Source organism: Fusarium keratoplasticum, chromosome 2 (genome assembly GCF_025433545.1).
Source record: "Fusarium keratoplasticum isolate Fu6.1 chromosome 2, whole genome shotgun sequence".
In the NCBI taxonomy this organism is placed as follows: Eukaryota; Fungi; Ascomycota; class Sordariomycetes; order Hypocreales; family Nectriaceae; genus Fusarium; species Fusarium keratoplasticum.
Window position 1 is genome coordinate 2,817,646 of NC_070530.1, and position 19,122 is coordinate 2,836,767.

Consider the following 19,122-nt stretch of genomic DNA (forward strand, 5'->3'; position numbering starts at 1 on the left):
ACTAGAAATCGATATTCAACTACCTAATGAGCGATGACCTTGGTTGGAGGCTGGTTTAATGCAAGGTGAATACCTAGCTTAACCAGACCACGAAACTAACCCCTCGACCCTTCTCCCAACTAAGCCTCAGTCAACTTCTCAGACTCGGTGTAAAACGACGGCAGAGGCTCAAGGTCCTTTCGCAGAACCCATTTCTTAAAATGCCACACTGCATTCTTGATCTGATAGCTGGCATGCTTCCTCGTGCTGACACCAAACACCTGGTCGAGCTCCTCCAGCGTCAGGGCCTTGGTCTCGGGCACGAATAGCAGGATCAGGAACCATAGAACGGCACACCACGCCGCGTACCAGCCAAAGGCACCCGTGGGCGTGAAGCTGGAGCGCAGATGCGGCCATGTCATGGAGATGACAAAGTTGAAGCACCAGGTTGTCGCCGTTGCCCACGACATGCCCACATCTCGTACATGAACGGGGAATGCCTCGGCCGAGTAGGTAAAGGGCACGGGACCTTCACCAGGCGAGTAGAATACCTCGAAGAGGTACATCCCCGTCGTCACTAGCCCGACCTTGGCTTTGTTGCTACTGGCATAAAAGGCGAGCCCGGTCCAGAGGAGGAACACAGAGAGCCAAGGGAATGTGAAGAGCAGCAAGTTCCTGCGGCCCCATTTGTCGATCGTAAATAGAGCAGGAAGAGCGAAGACCCAGTTGAGGATACCCGTTCCCATCGAGGCCAAAAGAGCCGAGTTGGTCGAGTAGCCTGACTCGATGAAGATGGTGGTGGAATAGTACGCAATGATGTTCACTCCGCAGAACTACATGACGTTAGTTCGTGTTAAAAGTAATGGGTTTAATAGGGAAACAAACCTGTTGACCAAACATGACAATCCAAGTCGCCAAGGTTGCGCGTCTGTTCCGCGGCACAGTAAAAAGTTCGATGAACTGAGTAAATAGGTTCTTGCCCTTATTCGCCTCACGCTCAAGTTCTACACCGACATATGTATAGTAGGTGTCACGCGCAGCCTGGACATTGGTGTATCTGAGGCGTTGAAACGACCGAAACGCCTTGGAGATTTTGTTGTGCTGGATGTACCATCTGGACTGGTCAATAGGGAAGCATTCAGGGGTAAAGGTGATAAACTTACCTGGGTGATTCAGGGCAATAGTAAACTTGCGCGCAGACTATCAAGGGGAGCACAACTGTACTCCCAAGCATAAGACGCCAGCCCAAGTTGGGGTCGATGCCGGTTGAAGGGCCAAAGGCGCTGTCGTCGTCAGTATGGCTCCTATGCAGCGTTCAAAGAGTAGACATACACTCCCATGATGTTACCCAGCATGATACCAAAAGCAGTCCACATTTGCCATTCTGATCTAGTGTTAGCCAGGATCTACACGATGAGAAATTCGTGACGACTCACGCATCACCAAGGCTCCTCGGATTGGGGCAGGTGCACACTCGGCAGCATAGACAGGAACAGTTGAAGACTTGGGACCAATGCCAAAGCCGAGAACAAACCTCGCGATAAAAAGATTCACCCACGAGTTTGCGACTCCCTCCCAGACTGAAGCAATGGCCGCGATGAGGCACGAGATGAAGATGGTACCTCGACGGCCGAGGTAGCGGTTGAGAGGCTCGGTCAACCAGCATCCAATGATGGCACAGCAGAGATACGGAGCGCCGACGATGAGTCCAGTGAGGTTATCCTGCATGCTAGCTGAGAATCGCGTCACGTCCGGCCCTGCTACATTGAGATCTGACAAGTATAGCGCCTGCGCACCATTATTGACAGTCTCATCCATCCCCTGGACTGCAGCAGCTAGAGAACACATGACACAAAGCCAGTACAGGGCAAAAGGCTGTGACCATCTATGCGTATGTTCTCGCTCGAGGACCTCCTTGTCTTCAGCAGACAGCTCGGGCATGTACTGCGCCTGTCGAGGCGACTGTGCGACGAGTGCGCCCTTGCGAAAGTCTTCGTGAAAGTCCATGAGGTCAAACTTGCGGCAGAACTCTTCCACGTCTGCCATCAGCTCCTCCTTGGTTCTGATGGAGAGAGGGTTCTCGAATGCCTTGGCAAGGTGGTCGGGGTCGACGGCGGAGGAACGACGACGAGGGGCATTCTCGATCCGTTCAGTGCTACCCAGTTCAGGGACTGGGGTGGTTTCTTTGGTGTCTTTTTCCATTGTGCTTCAATTTATCACTAAAGATTTTGAAAACCTGATCATCATTCATCGAGCATTGAGTGAAGAAGGGACGCGGCCTACATATAAGCGGGCATTGTGCACTAACCCCAGACTCCAGAGCCCAAGTCCTCCATGCTCCCCGCAAGGATCGACGTCTTAGATACCGTCTCTTGACCTCAACGATTAAAAACCCGTCATTCATCAAGTCATTCTGAGGAGTTGATGAGTCGCGTCCCAGATATGACTTCATACCCGCGGTGTTCCCGAACAGAAGATCCAATGAATGAGGTCATCGAAACTACCGTCAGAACAAGCTTACTCGCCAAATCTGATGCTAACCGGGCGGGATGATGGCATGGCGCTCAAACAAAGATAGCGTTCGATGGTGTTGAGGACGGATAACTCGGCCAGGTGTATCAGCGCTAATGCCAAGCATGGCATTCCTATTCTGTCATTTGCTCCTGTTCCCCAGATTTTCACAAGTCTCCAATTAATTCCCATTGGTGGGTAAGGGACGTTGGGAGTTGATCGCTCTGATGGACCAATTGGGAGTTGGAGCTGTCGGGGTAGGATTGCAGGTGAGGGAGGGCGACATTTGTCGATCTTCTAGAAGTGTGGCGTCTTTGTCAACTCTCTTCCCGCAATCGCAGGCAGCCGAATCCAAATGATGCCTTACAGGTGGGCAGGAGTTTGACACACCCAGTTGGTATTTTGACGTAGCCATGGATTACCTTATGGTGTGAGGGAGTCGACCTGGTTACCCCTCGGGATAAGGATCACATAAACTCAACTCAAGACTGAGCTATCTCAAGTCGTCATGGTTCTTTGGGATCACATTCATGAAAATCATGCATCAATGACTATACCCTAGGGACAGCTTGTTTCTATCACCGTGTCGATTACAACTCCCGTGCCTCGAAACCCTCGAGTTCTCGATACTCCGGAATCCTCCAAGACCCCCTATTCTCTGGCAAGATTGAGAGAAGGGCCTTGTCAATCTTCAACTTAGTCACCAACGCCAACAACGAGTATGAAATCTTGATACCAAGAGCAGACTTGGGATACGCTATCCCCGGCACAAAAGGTGGCAGCTTCTGAGACTGCTCTACATACGGTCGTAAAGTAGTCTCGTACGCCTCCAGTGCCTTGGGTATGTTGTGGCTGTTTCTTGCAATCTCTCCGCTGAGGACACAGGCCCCTATTAGGGCGAGTGTCGTACCCACGCCCGTCAATGGTGATGGTGCATATCCAGCATCTCCAAGCAGGACAACTCGACCCTTGAACCAAGTTTTCGTCTTTATTTGCACGGCAGGCTGGGCGTAGAAGTCGTCGGCTTCGTTCATGGCCTCGATGAGCCGGGGAGCCTGCCACCCAGCATCCTGAAATATCTCGCTGAAAAGCTTCTTCTGGGAGTCAACATCTTTTTTCATGACCTCTTCAAACTCCTTGTCATGGGACATGGTCAAAAGATACGCTTGCCCCCTGTCTTTGCTATGCCAGCGTGTCGACATGACTCTTCGACCCGGTGCGCTATACACTGTCGCCAGATTAGGATCGCCAGGCTTCCGTGGGAGACCATAGAAGCACCCATTCAAGCCGAGATAGCGTGTATAAGTTGACTCGGGCTCGTCTTGAAACATTTTCCGTCGTAATCTTGATCCTTGGCCGTCGGCTGCAATGAGCAAGTCGTAGGTCTCGGTGGTTCCCCCAGTGAGTTTCACATTGACCTTGTCGCCGACATTCTCAAAACTCTCGACTGACGTTCCAAACCGGTATTGTGTTCTTCCCTCTGCCGCATCGTATATGATCTTGCAAAGGTCGCCTCTCATAATCTCATACTCACTGGTGAAAGACTGTCTGCCTTTACCAGAGTCGTTTCGCTCCAGCAAGGCTTTCTGGTTCCCATGCATGTCCACATACTGTAATCCACCTTCATCGACAGCATGTTTTCGGATTTGGTTAAGTATCCCCATGCGCTTTGCGGCTTCGATACCCTGTCCCCTGATGTCGATTTGCTGGCCACCCGTACGCAGCGAGGGGAACCGCTCGAGAACGGTACATGAGTGACCGAGCCGCGAGAGCCAGAAAGCAGCAGCGGGACCGGCAATTCCACCGCCCGATATGAGAACTCGTAACTGGGTCATTTGAGGTTGGCTTGTGAGTTTGCTGGGTATATGGGTATAGAAGTGACTGGTGCGAGAACGGCGAACTGTATTACAAAAAGGTGCGCAATGGGGAATGCCTAGAGAAGTAGGACAAACTGATCACTTTTCTCGATTCTTGGGATCTTTGTTTATTTACTGATCTCAGATTATAGTGTTTGATCAAAACCGAGGACGTCATTGACTCTGTAAATGAGAGTGGATACAAGTGAGACCCTGACACAAGGTACTTAGACTAGCAAGCATAATGCCTCTATGTAAATTGCTTCCTAAACAATTCGAACAAACATAGCACCTCATCAAAATGCCATGGAATTGATCTGAAAGGCATTACAATTAGCCAACCCTCCATGGTTTGCGAGTTGCGTCGATAGCCTGGTCTGAACAAGCAGGCAACCTCATGATGAACACAGTAAATGCAACTCTTGGGTACATAAACTCGACAATAATGGACTTTCTTTCAACATAAAGAATTATAGAAACACATAAAAGTATAGAAAAAGCCAAAAAATCAACCAAGATTGAGCCGTTATCCTTGTAAAATAGGCAATCACAAGCAACGGAGCCCCCCACCTGAATCTGCCCCTCCAAAGTGCCCCACCTCCACCTGCTCCCGTTCCTTCCTTCGGCTCCCCCGCATCCATTCCTTCCAGATCCGTTCCGCCATCCGCAAAACCCCAAACTCCCGTTCCGCGACAACCCGGCTCTACGGATCAACCGCCCATCGCCAATCTTTCTTCCTTTCTCCATCCTCCTCCCACCAAATCCAATTGCCCTCTTCGAAAATGGCCCAACCTCAAGGAAACCTCGCAAACCTCCTCCCTCCCTCGTGGAAGACTTCCGTCACTGCCTGGCTCGCCGAGGATACCCCCTCGTTCGACTATGCCGGCTTCGTTGTCGGGGACGAGCCCCGCGTTGCGACACTCTGGGGTAAATCGGCTGGCGTCATTGCCGGCCGGCCCTTCTTCGACGAGGTCTTTACCCAGTGCGGCTGCACCGTCGAGTGGCATGCCGACGAGGCCACGGCCGTCGACCTGAGCGCCGGTAAGCATCGTGTCGCCACTGTCAAGGGACCCGTCCGCGGTATTCTCCTCGGCGAGCGCGTTGCTCTGAACACACTTGCGAGATGCTCCGGTATCGCTACGCGGAGTCAGAGGCTGGTGACGATCGCCCGCAAGGCCGGATACAAGGGTGTCATCGCAGGTACGAGAAAGACGACTCCCGGGTTCCGCCTCGTCGAGAAATACGGAATGCTGGTTGGAGGCGCCGATGCGCATCGCATGGACCTCAGCGCCATGGTCATGCTCAAGGACAACCACGTCTGGAGCCGGGGTAGCATCACCGACGCCGTCAAGGCTGCCAAGTCTGTCGCCGGCTTCAGCATGAAGGTCGAGGTCGAGGTGCAGAGTGAAGCCGAGGCCGACGAGGCCATTGAGGCAGGCGCCGACGTCGTCATGCTCGACAACTTCACCGGCGATGGCGTCAAGATCGCTGCGCAGAGCCTGAAGCAGCGTTGGCAAGGGAAGAGGCACTTCTTGCTCGAGGTGTCAGGAGGCCTGCAAGAGGACAACTTTGAGGCTTACTTGTGCAATGGTAAGTCATATTGCCTTGTGCCAAAATTCTTCGCTAATAGAGGTAGACGTGGATATCCTGTCGACAAGTTCGATTCATCAGGGCGTACCGCATATCGATTTCTCACTAAAGATCGAGCACTAAGTCAAAATACAAGATATCCAACGGCATCATTCCCATTGTGATAATTCTCACGCTCATCTCTATTATCCATGATGACTTCATATTAATTCATACATAACTCGTTGTTCAAGTCAAACGAGGTCGTCTATGTCCAACACTCAAGCATCGACACCACTATCCCCGGCGTCTAGATCTGGCAGTAAGGCACATGTGAACATTGCGAATCCTCTTTATTCATTCGCCTTCAGGCTAGAGATCATGTACGATGCAATCAACTAAGAGACTCTTTTGGTGGTCACCTCTTTGGAGTTGCTGTGTAGCCGACCATCGATACTAATTAGGTGTACAGCCATGCGACCATGAGACTAGAAACCCAGTGGGACGTTCTAGCAACGTAAACTCAGACACGACATCGTTGAAGAGTCCAGATTAAACAGACCCTTCACCCAAAAAGAAAAACTCGCCGAGAGGATCCGGGACCAGCAAGACTGTCTCACAGCGGCTTCGGATGGTCATGACACCAACGGCTGAGCTAGTCTCGACAGCGGCAACGATATCACGGATGTGTCTGATTTCGTGGGGCCGTCAGCCCCTTGCGAATTCATCTGAGGATACTTAGTTGCATCACCTTCAAGGTGATGAGACGGATTCATTATGCACACAGAGGTAGTTCAAGTGGCCAAGATGCTTCTCCATAAGCATATGTGAGGACAGTTCTGAAAATCTCCTCATCCTCAACTACCATGAAACTGTCCTCTTAATAAAGATCAACAGAGATTTACTCAATCACAACTCTCAACCAGGTCATCACCTAAAGATAAGTAGCCCGTGTCTGACAAGACATTCCAGAACGTCAGCGTCTCGGCCAGTCTCGGCCTCAGTCCAAGACCACGGCTCAACACCATCAATATGAAACTCGTTCTACGCAATGTCACGCGTCACATCAAAAGGGGACTGTCTTTGGCGTAATCACTGTGCCATTTCATGTCTATCGACAAGCTTCTCTTTATCAGAGGCATGCAAAACAAAACACCCTTTTGGTAAACCCCAACGGGCCTGACTCGGATCTCATCGTTGGCTATCATCCGCAGCCAGAACAAGTCCTTCTGTGAGCCAGGCAATGAATAGAATCTGCGTGCGGTTCATTCGTGAGAAAAAGACCAACACAGCCATTCTTCCTTATCCCTTTCCATCCCTCGCGCGCCGTTTCCATCCGATGCGATTTTCATCAAAGACGCCAGGCATGTAGAGACAAGAACATGAGAAGAAAAGTCGGCCAAGTGGCCATGTTTGAGCAAAGAAGATCGTAAAGGTACGATGTTGCGTAACGTACATTTGAGAATCGAAGATGAGAAAAATGAAAAATAGTGCCTTGGACGCGGACTACCGGCTACGTTTTATACACTCGCAGTATGCAAGTGACGTGCCCAACCAAGAAATACCTGGCTTATCAAATCCGGAGGTATAGACAGCCTTTACCGCTCATGACGAGAGGGGCCATTCGTGCCTTCTTAGACGGTGACGCGCTTCTCACCCTTGGGCTGGAGGACGTTGTCGCCGTAGCGGCCGCCAAAGTTACCTGCTACAAGGTTAGCTTCTGAAGTTGCAGTGGTTGAAGTAGGTGTAGGACTTACCCTGAGGGTTGTAGTTGCAGACGGTGTACCAAGAGGGGTACTGAAGGACGGAGCCAGCAGGGCACTTGACAGTGGCGCAGCCGACCTTGGTGGAGTCCTTCCAGACAACCTGGGTGAAGTGGCCGTAGAGCTGGATGTCCATGCCATCAGGGGGGTTCTCCTGGCCGTAGAAGGCCCAGTTGCCCATCTCACTGTTGTACCACTGGTTGGTGATACCACCGGCGGCGGACTTCTTCTGCATGTCATCGATGTCACCAGTAGCACCCCAAGAGGCGAGGTTCTGGCCGTAGCCACCGTTGCCCTGGTTCCTATGTAGGGGTCAGTGTACAGTTCAACAACACATCAGACTTATACTTACATGTCGTGCTCGAAAACGCAACCGTTGGCGGTGTTCTCAGCATAGCCGGCAAGGGTCTCGTCCCAGACCAGATCGGGAGCAGAGTGGTTGGAGCGGTGGATGTTGTGGTAGTTGAGCATGATGGACTTGTAGTCACCCTCAAGGGACAGGTCGTAGGAACCGCTGGAGCTGCCAGACTCCTCAGTGGCGACGGGCTTAGCCTCCTCCTTGGTGGTGGGCTCCTGCTTGGTGGTGACAACGACAACCGAAGGCTCCTCCTTCACGGGCTCGGGCTCGGGCTCGACATAGGTAGGCTTGGGGGCGGGAGCCTCCTTGGTAGTAGGCTGCTGCTTGGGTCGGCGGCTCACAGGCTTCTTAACCTGGGTGGTGGGCTCAGGAGCAGGCTGCGAGGGCTCCTCAAGGAAGACAACGGCGGTGGGCGCAGGCTTCTCGGTCTCGGGGGCATCGCCCTCAGTGACGGTGACGGTGACATACTCATAGACCCACTCAGTGGTGAGGACACGCTTCTCGAGACGCTTCTCGAGAGGAGCGCGGATGGGGCTGGCCGAGGCCAGGATGGCGCTAGCGCCGACAAGGAACATAGACGCCTTCATGGTGATCGGTACAGAAGCACGAGACGAAAATGAGGTGAACTGGAATCGAGTCAGTTAAATAAGCTCGCAGGGAATTAGGTGTGGCTGAATTCGGTTGAGTCGACAAGGGATCAATGTCGCTTGACAAGAGCTGTTTCCGAGGACGTTGGACGAAAGCGATGAGGCTGGCTGGACAAGGGAGTGGAATGTTGTTTCTTGTGGGGAATGTGTAAAGGAGCGTGGACGAGAACGTGTAAGACATTTGTTGATAGTGAAGATTCGGGGAAGGGTGCCCATGAGCGACATGATATCTGCATTTTGGTGTTGCAGATGCAGCCCCTCCTCCAAAGGGAGGGGCTTTGTCGTCGATATCGGTTCTGACAGCCAAGGCGGGCGCATCCTTTGTCGGGGTGCTTTGTCGAGGGCAACACCAGATGGTGTTCACACAAGGGAGGAAAATCGATAGTTGCTCCATCAAAGGCTGAGACGGTGGAGAAGGCGAGACAATGAGGACATGGGGCGGATGCAGGAACACGGGTGCGAGGCTCAGACAAAGTGATTCAGGCTTACCTTTGTGGGATGCTTTGAGGTTGGTGGTAGTGGTTGGAGTGTCGCGTTGGGATAGTCGGACTATCGGTGGTGATTCAGAACCAGTCTGGGAGCGGTCGACAGCACTGCTGAAGCTGAGGATTCCGTCTAGGAGCCTCGGAGTATCAAGAGTTGATGTGGTTGGACAACAAAGGTGAGGTCCAACGATAAAGGAATGACAGAGAAGGGAGAGCCGAAGGAGCGACGACTTGGTCTGCTTTGCGATGCCGAAGGGGAAATCGGGGAGGAAGTCGAGGGCTATTTCAACGGTTCAACCGGAGGGGCTTGGCTTTGAGTTTTGTGGTGAAAGGAGTGGACTGCAATGTCGTAGACACGCAAACAAAGGAGTGGACAGCCGAAGGTGGAGGAGAAAAGAAGGTCGGGCCCTGCTAGCGGTCGACGAGACTCTTGAACTTGGAGGGGGGTGAAGAGGGAGAGGGAAGAGGTCGAGATGGCTTCGGGCGGACGAGGACGTTAAAAAGGAACCGCACGGCGGGTCGCAGACGGCCGGCCGCTGCGAGACCAGGGATGATTGGCTGCGCGGTATGGATTGGATGCTTCGCAGGGGATCCAGGATCTCGCCGGGGGCTGCAGAGGAGTCGAGCGAGTGCCTGGAGGAGGTGAGCCAGGGGTGTCCGCGAGGGGTGCGCTAGCACGGCAGGGGTCGCATCGCAGCACGTACAATGACAAAATGAGCCAAGGTTTGTTAGTGAGAGCGCCTGGGTGAGGTCTGAAGCTTGTCGGTGGCGTCTCTTGGAAGCGTGAGAGTGGAGGGGAGGCGGACAGAGGTGGAGGCGTTTCGAAGGGAAAGTGAAGGGCGACGCCCCAGAAACGGGAAGGAAGGACCCCAGCGAGGAGGAGATGAGGCTTGTTTGGGGCGCCTCGCCAAGGGCATGGCAGCTGGCCAGCACTGGCTGTGAGGTTCCAATGCACTGCTGCTAGACTGACCCCTGGCGCTGAGCGCTTCCATCGAATAGTGGGGTCGCGTGCGCCAGGGGCATGCTTCCCTGTTGGGCGCTAGAAAGATCGTGCTGCAAGGCACCAGGCACAAGGCAATGCGCGAGTGCCTTGGAGACCAGGCATGACGAATGAATGTCTAGGGTGTCGAGTGGCATAGAAGCTTGGGAGAACTTGGCAGAGCCGATTGAATATGTCGACAGTTCAACAGGCATTCACTGCAGTTCAATACAGACAACTGACATTCAATAGATCCTCCTTACAATATCTCTAGCGCCAAACCTGACTCCATTCTCCATCGAACAAGCTAGCAATGGCGACACATCTCCACGGCGATGGCCTTCCTCGGTCGTCGGCAAACGCACGGACCAACCCTCAACCTCGAACAAGTCGATGGAACCCCTGCTGTTCCGCTCCCCTTTTCCGCGCCTTTTTGATGCCTCTGATGAGATGGAAGAGCCCGCCTGGACCGCAAGAAGCGCTGCTGCCCGCGCTGCTGCATCGCCCAGGTCAAGCCCAACTGGTGCCGCATTAGCGGGCGCTGACACATCATCCATCACCAACTTTGCATTCTGCATTCTGCATTTGCGCATCCCCGGGTCTGGGCAGGTTTCAAGGAATACGCCGAAACACGTCAGGAAAGAGATCTACGACGAGGCTTACATCTTGACTTCTTTCTTTGACTTGGTGAAGCCATCGCTTAGGCGGCAGATGGCGGCGGTCGAGACAGGCCCGAGCATCAGCGAGGCAATCAAACACGCGACCAGAGGCCCCGGCCAGGCTCAAACAGAAGCGGGATGAGAGCAATCAGCCGCGCATGCCCTTAGCTCCCTCCCATGTAATTGATCTAATCTCTCATCTGGCCTGTTGTTTGATGCTGAGTTTTGAGTTGCCGATGCAAGCTGTTGGTGGTTGCTTCTTCCTCTTCTTGGTGCTTCCCCTCCTCGATGCCGTCCTATCCTCTCCCCTGGACTCATCATCCCCCCATCATGGTACCTAAACGAGAGACGCTCACTCTACTTCTAACATCATACCTTGTCATCTCTCTAGCCAACGAGCTTACCCCCGATCGGTACCGGGCCCTCCGAATCGGCATCCAAATCGAATCGAGGCCCTTCTCCGCTGCTGATCAGCTCCCATCACGCTGAGGGAGAGTGGTCTAGCCCTCTGACTCGCCCATCCTTTCCTCCTCAAATGATCTCCAACCAGGCACCCCCCAGGACTGGTCCACAGCTGATCATGCTGGAGAAAGTTGGGCTTGGCTTGGTGGAGAGTTGCTTGCGTGTTCCCCCGGGAAGTCAAAAGCCAAGTCTGCCAGCCCTAGGGGACATGCAAGCCTCTGGTATCCAATGCGTACGTATTCCACATTCGCCATCTCGACTAGCCTGAGCTTCAATTGCCGGAGGCGTACTGGCCCCGAGGAGCCGAAAAGCCTCACCCTTCCCCCCTCGGTAGTAAAATCCAAAGAGCTGGTTTCCATTTGCGGGTTACACGGACTAGCGTCTGAGCCAGAATGCCACAATCGCAGAGAGCTTCAGGTTAAGATTATGCCTCGTATCCCCTTTGGAAACATGGGCATCCGATGCATTCTGCTGCAAGAGGTCGAGCATCAACAAACACGAAACGCATTCCTTCAGGTCGTGATCTGCCATGCATTGACCTCACCTGTGTTGACCAACGGGAGCTGGAGGTACGTACCGCTCCCCTTTCCCGTCCCTTGCAGTTCGTAGATGTGGCGCGTGCTGTGGCGAATGCGGTTGGTCGGCTTTAACCAATGAAAGCCCCGTCGGCCGCCCTTTCCCCACCAAACAAGCTCCCCGGGAGTGGAGAGCCTCAAACCACCTCTTCACGGCGGGTCGAGGCGGGGCCTGCAAGCTTGGAAACCCGCTAAGGCCGTGCTCCGGCACTCTCTCTGAAACGGGACTAATTTGGCTGCTCCGTTCTTCATCTCCCGACCAGGGAGGGCATGGCATCTATGCTGCATTGCCAACAACAACGGCAGCAACTGCGCTCTTTTGCGGTCTGTCATGACTTGTCACCGCCTGATCTTGGCCTGGTCAATCAGAACTGCTCATCTCATGACCGCCATCAAAGACCCCGTCCTGGATGTCATCGGTCATGTCCAAGGCCCCGGGAATGCTTCGCAAATGGCCTCAAACTCGGCCGCCTTTTCCTTGCTTCAACCCGTACAGTTCCACATTCGGGCATTGGCACGTCGCAGAGTAACATTGGCCGTTCTCTTCTTTGCTGCAGGCTGCCAGCACTGGTGAACCCAACCCAGGAGGATGGGTCCAGTCCCGAGATTTCCTTCACCTCCTCGACTGGTTGTCTGATCTACTGCAGGCCAGCCATGAACTGACCATGGCAGATTCTTTCAATGTGTGACTGCGTTGGCTTCAGTGGGCGCATTGTTTCGTTGGACGTACAACCCTTTCTCAGCTGTGCCTTTGTTTGCTCTCGCCTCACACACCCCCTCCCTTTTTGCCTCCCTCAAAGCCAAGGAAGCCATCACACTCATTGTCTTGAAACTACCAAGCTGACGAGACGGCGATTCAACCCCGATCCCCGAACATGGTCGACATGACACGGAAATCCTCCAGTCCCGTTCTCTCCCACAACCCGACCACAGGCTAATTGACATTGAGTTTCTGAAGCAATGCCTCCGCCTCGTGGCGTCCAGCCTCATTCCTTCCAACAACACGATCGCAACTTTTAACAGAATTCCAGCAATCCCGAACCAGTCTCTAACTTAATGTCCGGGATATGAGGTGGTCCAGATCCCGGTGCTTCGTGGCCTAGCAGAGTTTATCGATCAGTAGCCGAGTCTCATTTCGATGTCGGCAGCACCGAAGACTCGGATATCCTCGTCTATCGGGTTTCAAGACCGGGCAGAGAATGTAGTATGTCCCGGTCCGAACCTCTACTTCGGCTCCGTCTAGTTGGGTCTCGTACCTAGGCGTCAGTGTAAGTCATGGCTGAACCCAGACGCAATGTCCGGCTCGACGTCTATTTCTTCACCCATTCGTATAGCTCATTGAGACGTCGTATTCATGTCAAGTTAGTTGATCCATCTCAATCCTTCATCATCCTTTAGACTTTGATTGATTGTTGTCCCCATCGCCAACATCCCAGCATCCCGGTCATATCCCAGCACATGGCTCCCCTGCTCCCCACAAGCCCCTTTCACTCTCTCCCTCATCCCACAACGTGCGTGACATCTCACCATTTAATCACCGACTCGAAAAGCAATAAGGAAAAAAGAGGGAAATTTCGCCAGTCCGCGGCTCTCCGGCACGCATCCAGAAGCACGAGAATCCTCCCCGCACGGGCTCTTTCCATGCCGGGGATGTTGGGCCGCTCACAACATGATTACACACGTTGGGGGAGGACATTTCCGGACGTTGCTGTCGTCGGAACAACGCAGAGGCTTATTGTCTGTGCATTATGTGCGATGTGATATGTCGATCAGTTAGTTGGTTGGTTGATCAACGTGGAGGCGCAGATTGGCGGTTTGAGGTGCCAAGCGGAGTGTTGGTGTTGGCAACGTGTGCACTCCGCCATGAAACGTCGGTGGGATTTCGTCTGAACTGGTTGGATCATGAAAATGAAACTAGTTCATCTTGTTGGGAGACGACATCCCGTTTCTTGACCGTTCTTTCCAGCCTGTTGGTTAAACAGATGTTCATACCTGAGGCATGAGGTGGTGGTAGTCAAGGGTAGGCATCGTCAGATTGGAGGTTGTGTTCACCATCGTTCTCTAAAGACGAAACACGCCGATACCAGTATCACGTTGCCAACTCACCGAGAGATGTTCTAGTGTACTTCAGAGCAGGTAAGGCATTGAGGTCAAGGTACATCTTTGTTGGGTACAGTGCTACTTGATGACGCACAAACTATATCATCTGTGTTTGCTCGCGCAATTAAGCTTCAAGGTTCGGTGCATTCAACAACATATGACTCTTTTCATGAGTCAAAGACGAAAGGTTATCAAAGAACATCAATACCATTTTTAATTAATTAAAGCCCCCGTGTCCGCTGTTCTCGCCGTCACTACACCTTTCTTCCTGACAAAGATTCTTCGATAGATTCCATAGGTTTTAGGGCAATAGGCCGATGATGTGATATAAACCATAGAAAACAGTTGCGGCGATGATGAAAAAGCCTGAAGTTGGTCAACTGCGGCGTGGCCACGCATGACATCTCGGTTATTATTCTGAGTCACATGGATTTACTGAAATGCTGTTCAGTCAGTAACTGTCAAAGTTGGCAGTTGTCACGATCAAAGGCTCTCTTACATCTGCCATCGCTGACCCTATACCAATATCGTCTCAACCATCAATCACCAAAAAAGGGGAGAAACCGTTACCCTGACCAAGAACCTGTTCGTCTATTCAGGAGCAGTTCTCGCAGCTTTCTCGGCTCCTTCTCCCTGCATCTCGTACCACCGCCAAGCCCAAGATGTGTGCCACACTTCTGCCGTGTTTGCCAGATCGTGAGCATCGCATTGTTTTCCTCATGGGAAACAACATCTCCTGACATGTCGTGCGCCCCCTCGAAACAACCCGACCTGTTTCAAAGAGGCCCAGTTCTCGTGATGTTTTTTCTTTCTTTTCTTTATTCTTGGAAGAGCTGAAAAAAAGGGAGGGGGTGTAGATGACCTGGGCCAACCAATGGTGCGGGCCAACCTGGACTTAAAACACGGCGCTTCCAAACGGCCAGTTTGTCGTTTCACCAAGCGCAGAAGCGCCCGATTGCCTGTCAAGCGTAGGTTCGTTGAGAGGAAAAGGATGGAATGGTCAAGGGCCGATGAGGATACTACTCTGACTTATCAGTAGTGGCATCATTTGATGTGATTTCAGGAAATGAGAGGCAGACAGTAAAGCGTTGCTAAAATGAACAGCTGTCAATACATACGCAGTATAACTATAACTACAGTCCCTCCATTAGATCTTTCCCAACTAGATTTCATTTCAGCCTCAAGAGTGACTCAACTACGACACCAACACCGAACCGGGTCAGCCCACCCGAAGAGGCACTCGCCGTCTCGGAGCCCAGCGCATGAACAAAGCCGCTTCACCACCAACAATGCAGCCGAGATAGACGAGCCCAACCATTATCACCCTATCGATGACGTGCACGTTGAAACGAAACGGGTGGGTGCATGCCGACGAGTTGCTGCCCCCCTGGCCCCAGCAGTTCTGAGCGAGGCCGAAACAGATGGCCCGGCCACTAGACTTGGGATGAAGCCGAGGCGTCGTGGTCATGCGGCTGGATTGTTTGTGGAGAGGCTTTTGTGCCACCCGGGAAAAGATCCAGTCATCGCCGAGAGAAGCTTCTTTGGGGTAGCATGATGTGACGAATCCTCAAACAGGTGGCATAGCTGAAGATGACCGAATTCGTAACCATCACGACCCGATGGCTGACGAAGCCTCTCCGAAACTCGACGTGAACTTGGCATAATCCATGTCCTATCCGCTGTTCAAGCCATAGTTCTGGGCACCTAACCCTCGTCCTACCACCGGCAACGTTGCCTCCCACCTGCGTATCAGGTTACTACAGCCCAGGATGTCGATATACCCCAAACCCACCAGCAAGCGCGGGGTTTGGACACCGCTGATAAGCTCGCTGGGTATTCTTGCTAGTACGCATTTCTCTGGTTTCGCAAGCATGTCAGTTGGTTTCCACAACACCAAGCAGGGAGGGATCTCTTGCCGACGCAGGCTTCACAGCTTACCCGAGATGCGCGATATTCATGGAAAGCCTCCCTAGGCATGTCTCGGAAGGCCGTGTATCGGGTGTTCAAGGCTTTCTACATCATGCTGCGCGCGGGGTTCTCACTCTGTGCTAGGTAGTAATGTGCTGACAACTCAACTCTGTAACTGTAGTTTGAAAATGACAGGTTGGGTTGCGAGGTGACTGATGATGCCGTGCTGGTTAGACGGGCCATGACATTCTGCAGAATCGGACACCCACAGCGTGCGTCGCGGGGAACGTGTTGGGCCGTGAGCAGTCCGAATCATGATCGTCTTCGCTTGACGTTGTATAACTGATCTGCGGCTCTGTTTGTTGTGTGAGTCTGCTTCCGAGCACCTGACGGCTCCTCTTGGCGTAACATCCTAGCAGCTTTTCATTGAGAAAGCACCAAGTACTTGGCTGACAAGCCATTGTGTTCAGATTCAACAATTGGTAATCCACTCTGTGATTCATTCGGCAAATGTACATGATCGAGTCTCGATCTTTCAATGCTTCCAGCTCCTTATTGCTTCGCCTCCTCCTGCCCCGGGATAAAGGGCTTGCCGTCGCCAGGGCCGATGCGCACGTCGGCAAAGATCTGCTTTGGTCGAAGGTGGACGGGGGTGACGTTGGTGGGCTGGTCGGGAACCTTCTTCTCGAGTTTCTGCGAGCTGGTGTCAGTATATACATCCCCGGGTAGTCGTGTGCCGGGTGTCCAAGGTGGCATACCAGGTTGTCAAAGACACACTTGTTGAGCTTCCACTCAGCAGGGCGGCACTGCCACAGCTGATGATTCCGGTCGTCCAGGCACTCCCAGTGTTTGCGGAACTCGGCGAGGCAGTGGGTGTTGATGTCCTGAATGCTGTTGATCCGGTCAGCGGCCATGTCCAGTCCACGCATTGCAGCTTCTTCCAGTTCGATCCATGTCCAGAGAAATAAAGGCAACGTACACGCTGGAGGCGCATCGAGTGACCCGTCGGCCCTCCTTCAAGCACTCAAACTCTCCTCGGCCGGGGTTCTCGTTCTTGCATTGCATGTAGTCATCGTTGTAGTCGCGGCACCGGGCACCGATGAAGAAGGAGGCAGACAGAAGAGGCGCAGAGCTGGCACCGACCTCCTTCACGGCGGGGATATCATCGGGCAATGGGGTGGTGTCAATGAGCACCTGCTGGTTGAATCTGGTGGATCGATCGGTTAGCCATTTTCCAGGTGTCCCGGCAGCCAATTGCACCCGCTGGCAGCTCCGGTGTCTTTATCGAAGGGTGGTCAATCGTGGGTGGACGTACTGGGGCCTGCGGGTAGACATGGTGCCGATGTTCTGCGCTTCCGGTCTTCGAACGTTGCGGTGATTCCAGAGACGGGAGTGGGAATGTGAGGTCGTTCGGCTAGGATTTGAGAGCGTAAGGACGGAATTGGTTCGCTGTGATTGGTCGATGTGTGGGGCGAGGCTGGTGCACGAGGCTGAGATGGGGCGTAGTGAAGGTAGCTTTGTTTTGGTGGCTCCAGCTCCAATAATTTCGAGGTCGCCCAAAACAAAGGCAACCATCGTCAACTTGACTCTGCAGCCTCGCAACGTCACAAAGGCCCTACACGACGGCAACCTACCAGTTTTGCCACTGTCCGATCTCCTTAGTCGCAGCGTCGTGTCAGTTTATTTCCCATAAGAGCGACTCCAGCTGAAGCTCAAGCTCAGCTCGCCGCGACACCAAGCTCCTATTCGCAAACCTTCATCATGTCGCTCTTCGGTCAAGCCAAGCCTACGAGCTCCTTGTTCGGGCAGTCGCAACCTGCGCAGACTGCTCAGCCAGCCCAGACGCAGGGCTTCGGCTTCGGTCAGTCTCAGATGGGACCCCAACCAGTCAAAATCAACTCTCTCGCCGCGTCGATCCAGCAACAACAACAGGCTCAGCAGATGCCCACTCTATCTCAGTCCCAAGCGCAGCTGGCAAACTCGCTATGGCAGCCAGGCAAAGAAACCCCCCGTATGTTGTTCAGCTACTGTTGCTTGAGCGCGACGCAAGACTGACCGTGAAACAGACCAGAAGCCCATCCTTGAGCAGATGAAGCTCGTAACGGAAAAGTGGGATGCCTCGAATCCCAACTGCGTCTTCAAGCACTACTTCTACAACAAAGTCGACGAGAGCATTGTCCCCTACTTCAAGCCTCAAGACTACGAAGACCCTCGCGAATGGGAGGAAGCCCTACAGAACAAGCCTGCCCCAGGCTTCATGCCTGCCCTTTGCCGGGGCTATGCTGCCCTTGCCGACCGTCTCTTGGTTGAGAAGCGCGCCCTCTCTGAACTCAACATCCGCCTGCATCAGATTAACGGCAGTCTGGATGCTATCCTCCAACGCCACGAACTCGAGACCGAGGTGCGAGCCGTCGCCGCTCACCGACGACAGACGACCATCAGCGAGCGATGTCTAGCGCTTGCCGCCCGAGTACAGGTTTTGCGCAACCGCGGCTACGCGCTGAGTGGTGATGAGGACGACCTCAGCAGCCGACTCCAGTCGCTGGAGAGAGAAGTGCAGGATCCCGCAGTGGGAGCGAGAGAAGAGGAGCTCTGGAGCAGGCTTATCGTGCTAAGAGGGTATGCCGACCAGCTCAGCAAGGAGATGGACACGCCCGCCGGCACAGAAGGAGCCATGCTCGACCCAGAGCACGAGGCCAAGGCAAAGAAAGTAAGTTTATACGTTATCGCATTTGAGGATCGGCTTGACTAACTTGCGCTAGGTGCTCGAGGATTATGAGAAGCAGATTCAGCATATCAAGAAGGAGCTTGAGTCTCTTTCGATTGACTACACGGAATGGGAGAAGACACGAAACCCCCACTCGAAATAGACGACGATGGGTCAGGCTGTTCGGCATGGAGGTAGAGCAATTACTTGTCTTTGATAATATGTACTTTTTGTGGCATTGTGTGGGAGTCGGGACTTTGAGGATACGGTCATCATAGGCGTCACACGGGATAGGAATATTTCAAAAGCAAAGACTTGAGCAAAAGACAAAGCTTTGAGTCTCGTCTTGAATATTTGGAAGCACCATTGGTGCATGTGTGTGTATTCATGGGAGAAATATCGTTGCGTGGCTCCATCCACGTCTTCCAGGTATGATACAGATTAATCGTGAGCCTTTCCGTCTATCCGGTCCGCCTCTATCGTACACGGAGCGCCATTATCCGCAGAGCCTGCAAGCCCGAGACTCTATCAATGCAGCATCCTTGGGTCATGTCTTTTTTTCGA

The 19,122-nt window shown here is 53.1% G+C and overlaps 6 protein-coding genes across 6 annotated transcripts; 2 read left to right on the forward strand and 4 right to left on the reverse strand.

Annotated features, from left to right (window-relative positions):
* Positions 1–119: 119 nt before the first annotated feature.
* On the reverse strand, positions 120–2,181 carry NCS57_00278700 (MFS domain-containing protein; the record flags this gene model as incomplete). Its single annotated transcript, XM_053052805.1, has 5 exons — positions 120–812; positions 865–1,093; positions 1,143–1,262; positions 1,312–1,363; positions 1,416–2,181. The coding sequence occupies 5 exons, from the start codon at positions 2,179–2,181 to the stop codon at positions 120–122; spliced, it is 1,860 nt and encodes a 619-aa protein (XP_052918051.1).
* Positions 2,182–3,080: 899 nt separating this feature from the next.
* Positions 3,081–4,325, reverse strand: NCS57_00278800 (FAD-binding-3 domain-containing protein; the record flags this gene model as incomplete). The annotated part of the gene is made up of 1 exon (XM_053052806.1): positions 3,081–4,325. One exon carries the CDS (start codon positions 4,323–4,325, stop codon positions 3,081–3,083), a length of 1,245 nt encoding a protein of 414 aa, XP_052918052.1.
* Positions 4,326–5,036: 711 nt separating this feature from the next.
* On the forward strand, positions 5,037–6,059 carry NCS57_00278900 (Nicotinate-nucleotide pyrophosphorylase; the record flags this gene model as incomplete). Its single annotated transcript, XM_053052807.1, has 2 exons — positions 5,037–5,936; positions 5,983–6,059. The coding sequence occupies exons 1-2, from the start codon at positions 5,129–5,131 to the stop codon at positions 6,057–6,059; spliced, it is 885 nt and encodes a 294-aa protein (XP_052918053.1). The 5' UTR covers positions 5,037–5,128.
* A 1,490-nt stretch (positions 6,060–7,549) lies between these two features.
* Positions 7,550–8,623, reverse strand: NCS57_00279000 (SCP domain-containing protein; the record flags this gene model as incomplete). Its single annotated transcript, XM_053052808.1, has 3 exons — positions 7,550–7,617; positions 7,673–7,980; positions 8,031–8,623. The coding sequence occupies 3 exons, from the start codon at positions 8,621–8,623 to the stop codon at positions 7,550–7,552; spliced, it is 969 nt and encodes a 322-aa protein (XP_052918054.1).
* Positions 8,624–16,403: 7,780 nt separating this feature from the next.
* NCS57_00279100 (NADH-ubiquinone oxidoreductase) lies at positions 16,404–17,186 on the reverse strand (the record flags this gene model as incomplete). Its single annotated transcript, XM_053052809.1, has 4 exons — positions 16,404–16,544; positions 16,610–16,742; positions 16,831–17,058; positions 17,167–17,186. 4 exons carry the CDS (start codon positions 17,184–17,186, stop codon positions 16,404–16,406), a joined length of 522 nt encoding a protein of 173 aa, XP_052918055.1.
* Positions 17,187–17,612: 426 nt separating this feature from the next.
* Positions 17,613–18,721, forward strand: NCS57_00279200 (uncharacterized protein; the record flags this gene model as incomplete). Its single annotated transcript, XM_053052810.1, has 3 exons — positions 17,613–17,862; positions 17,918–18,561; positions 18,614–18,721. The coding sequence occupies 3 exons, from the start codon at positions 17,613–17,615 to the stop codon at positions 18,719–18,721; spliced, it is 1,002 nt and encodes a 333-aa protein (XP_052918056.1).
* Between the last annotated feature and the right edge of the window lie 401 nt (positions 18,722–19,122).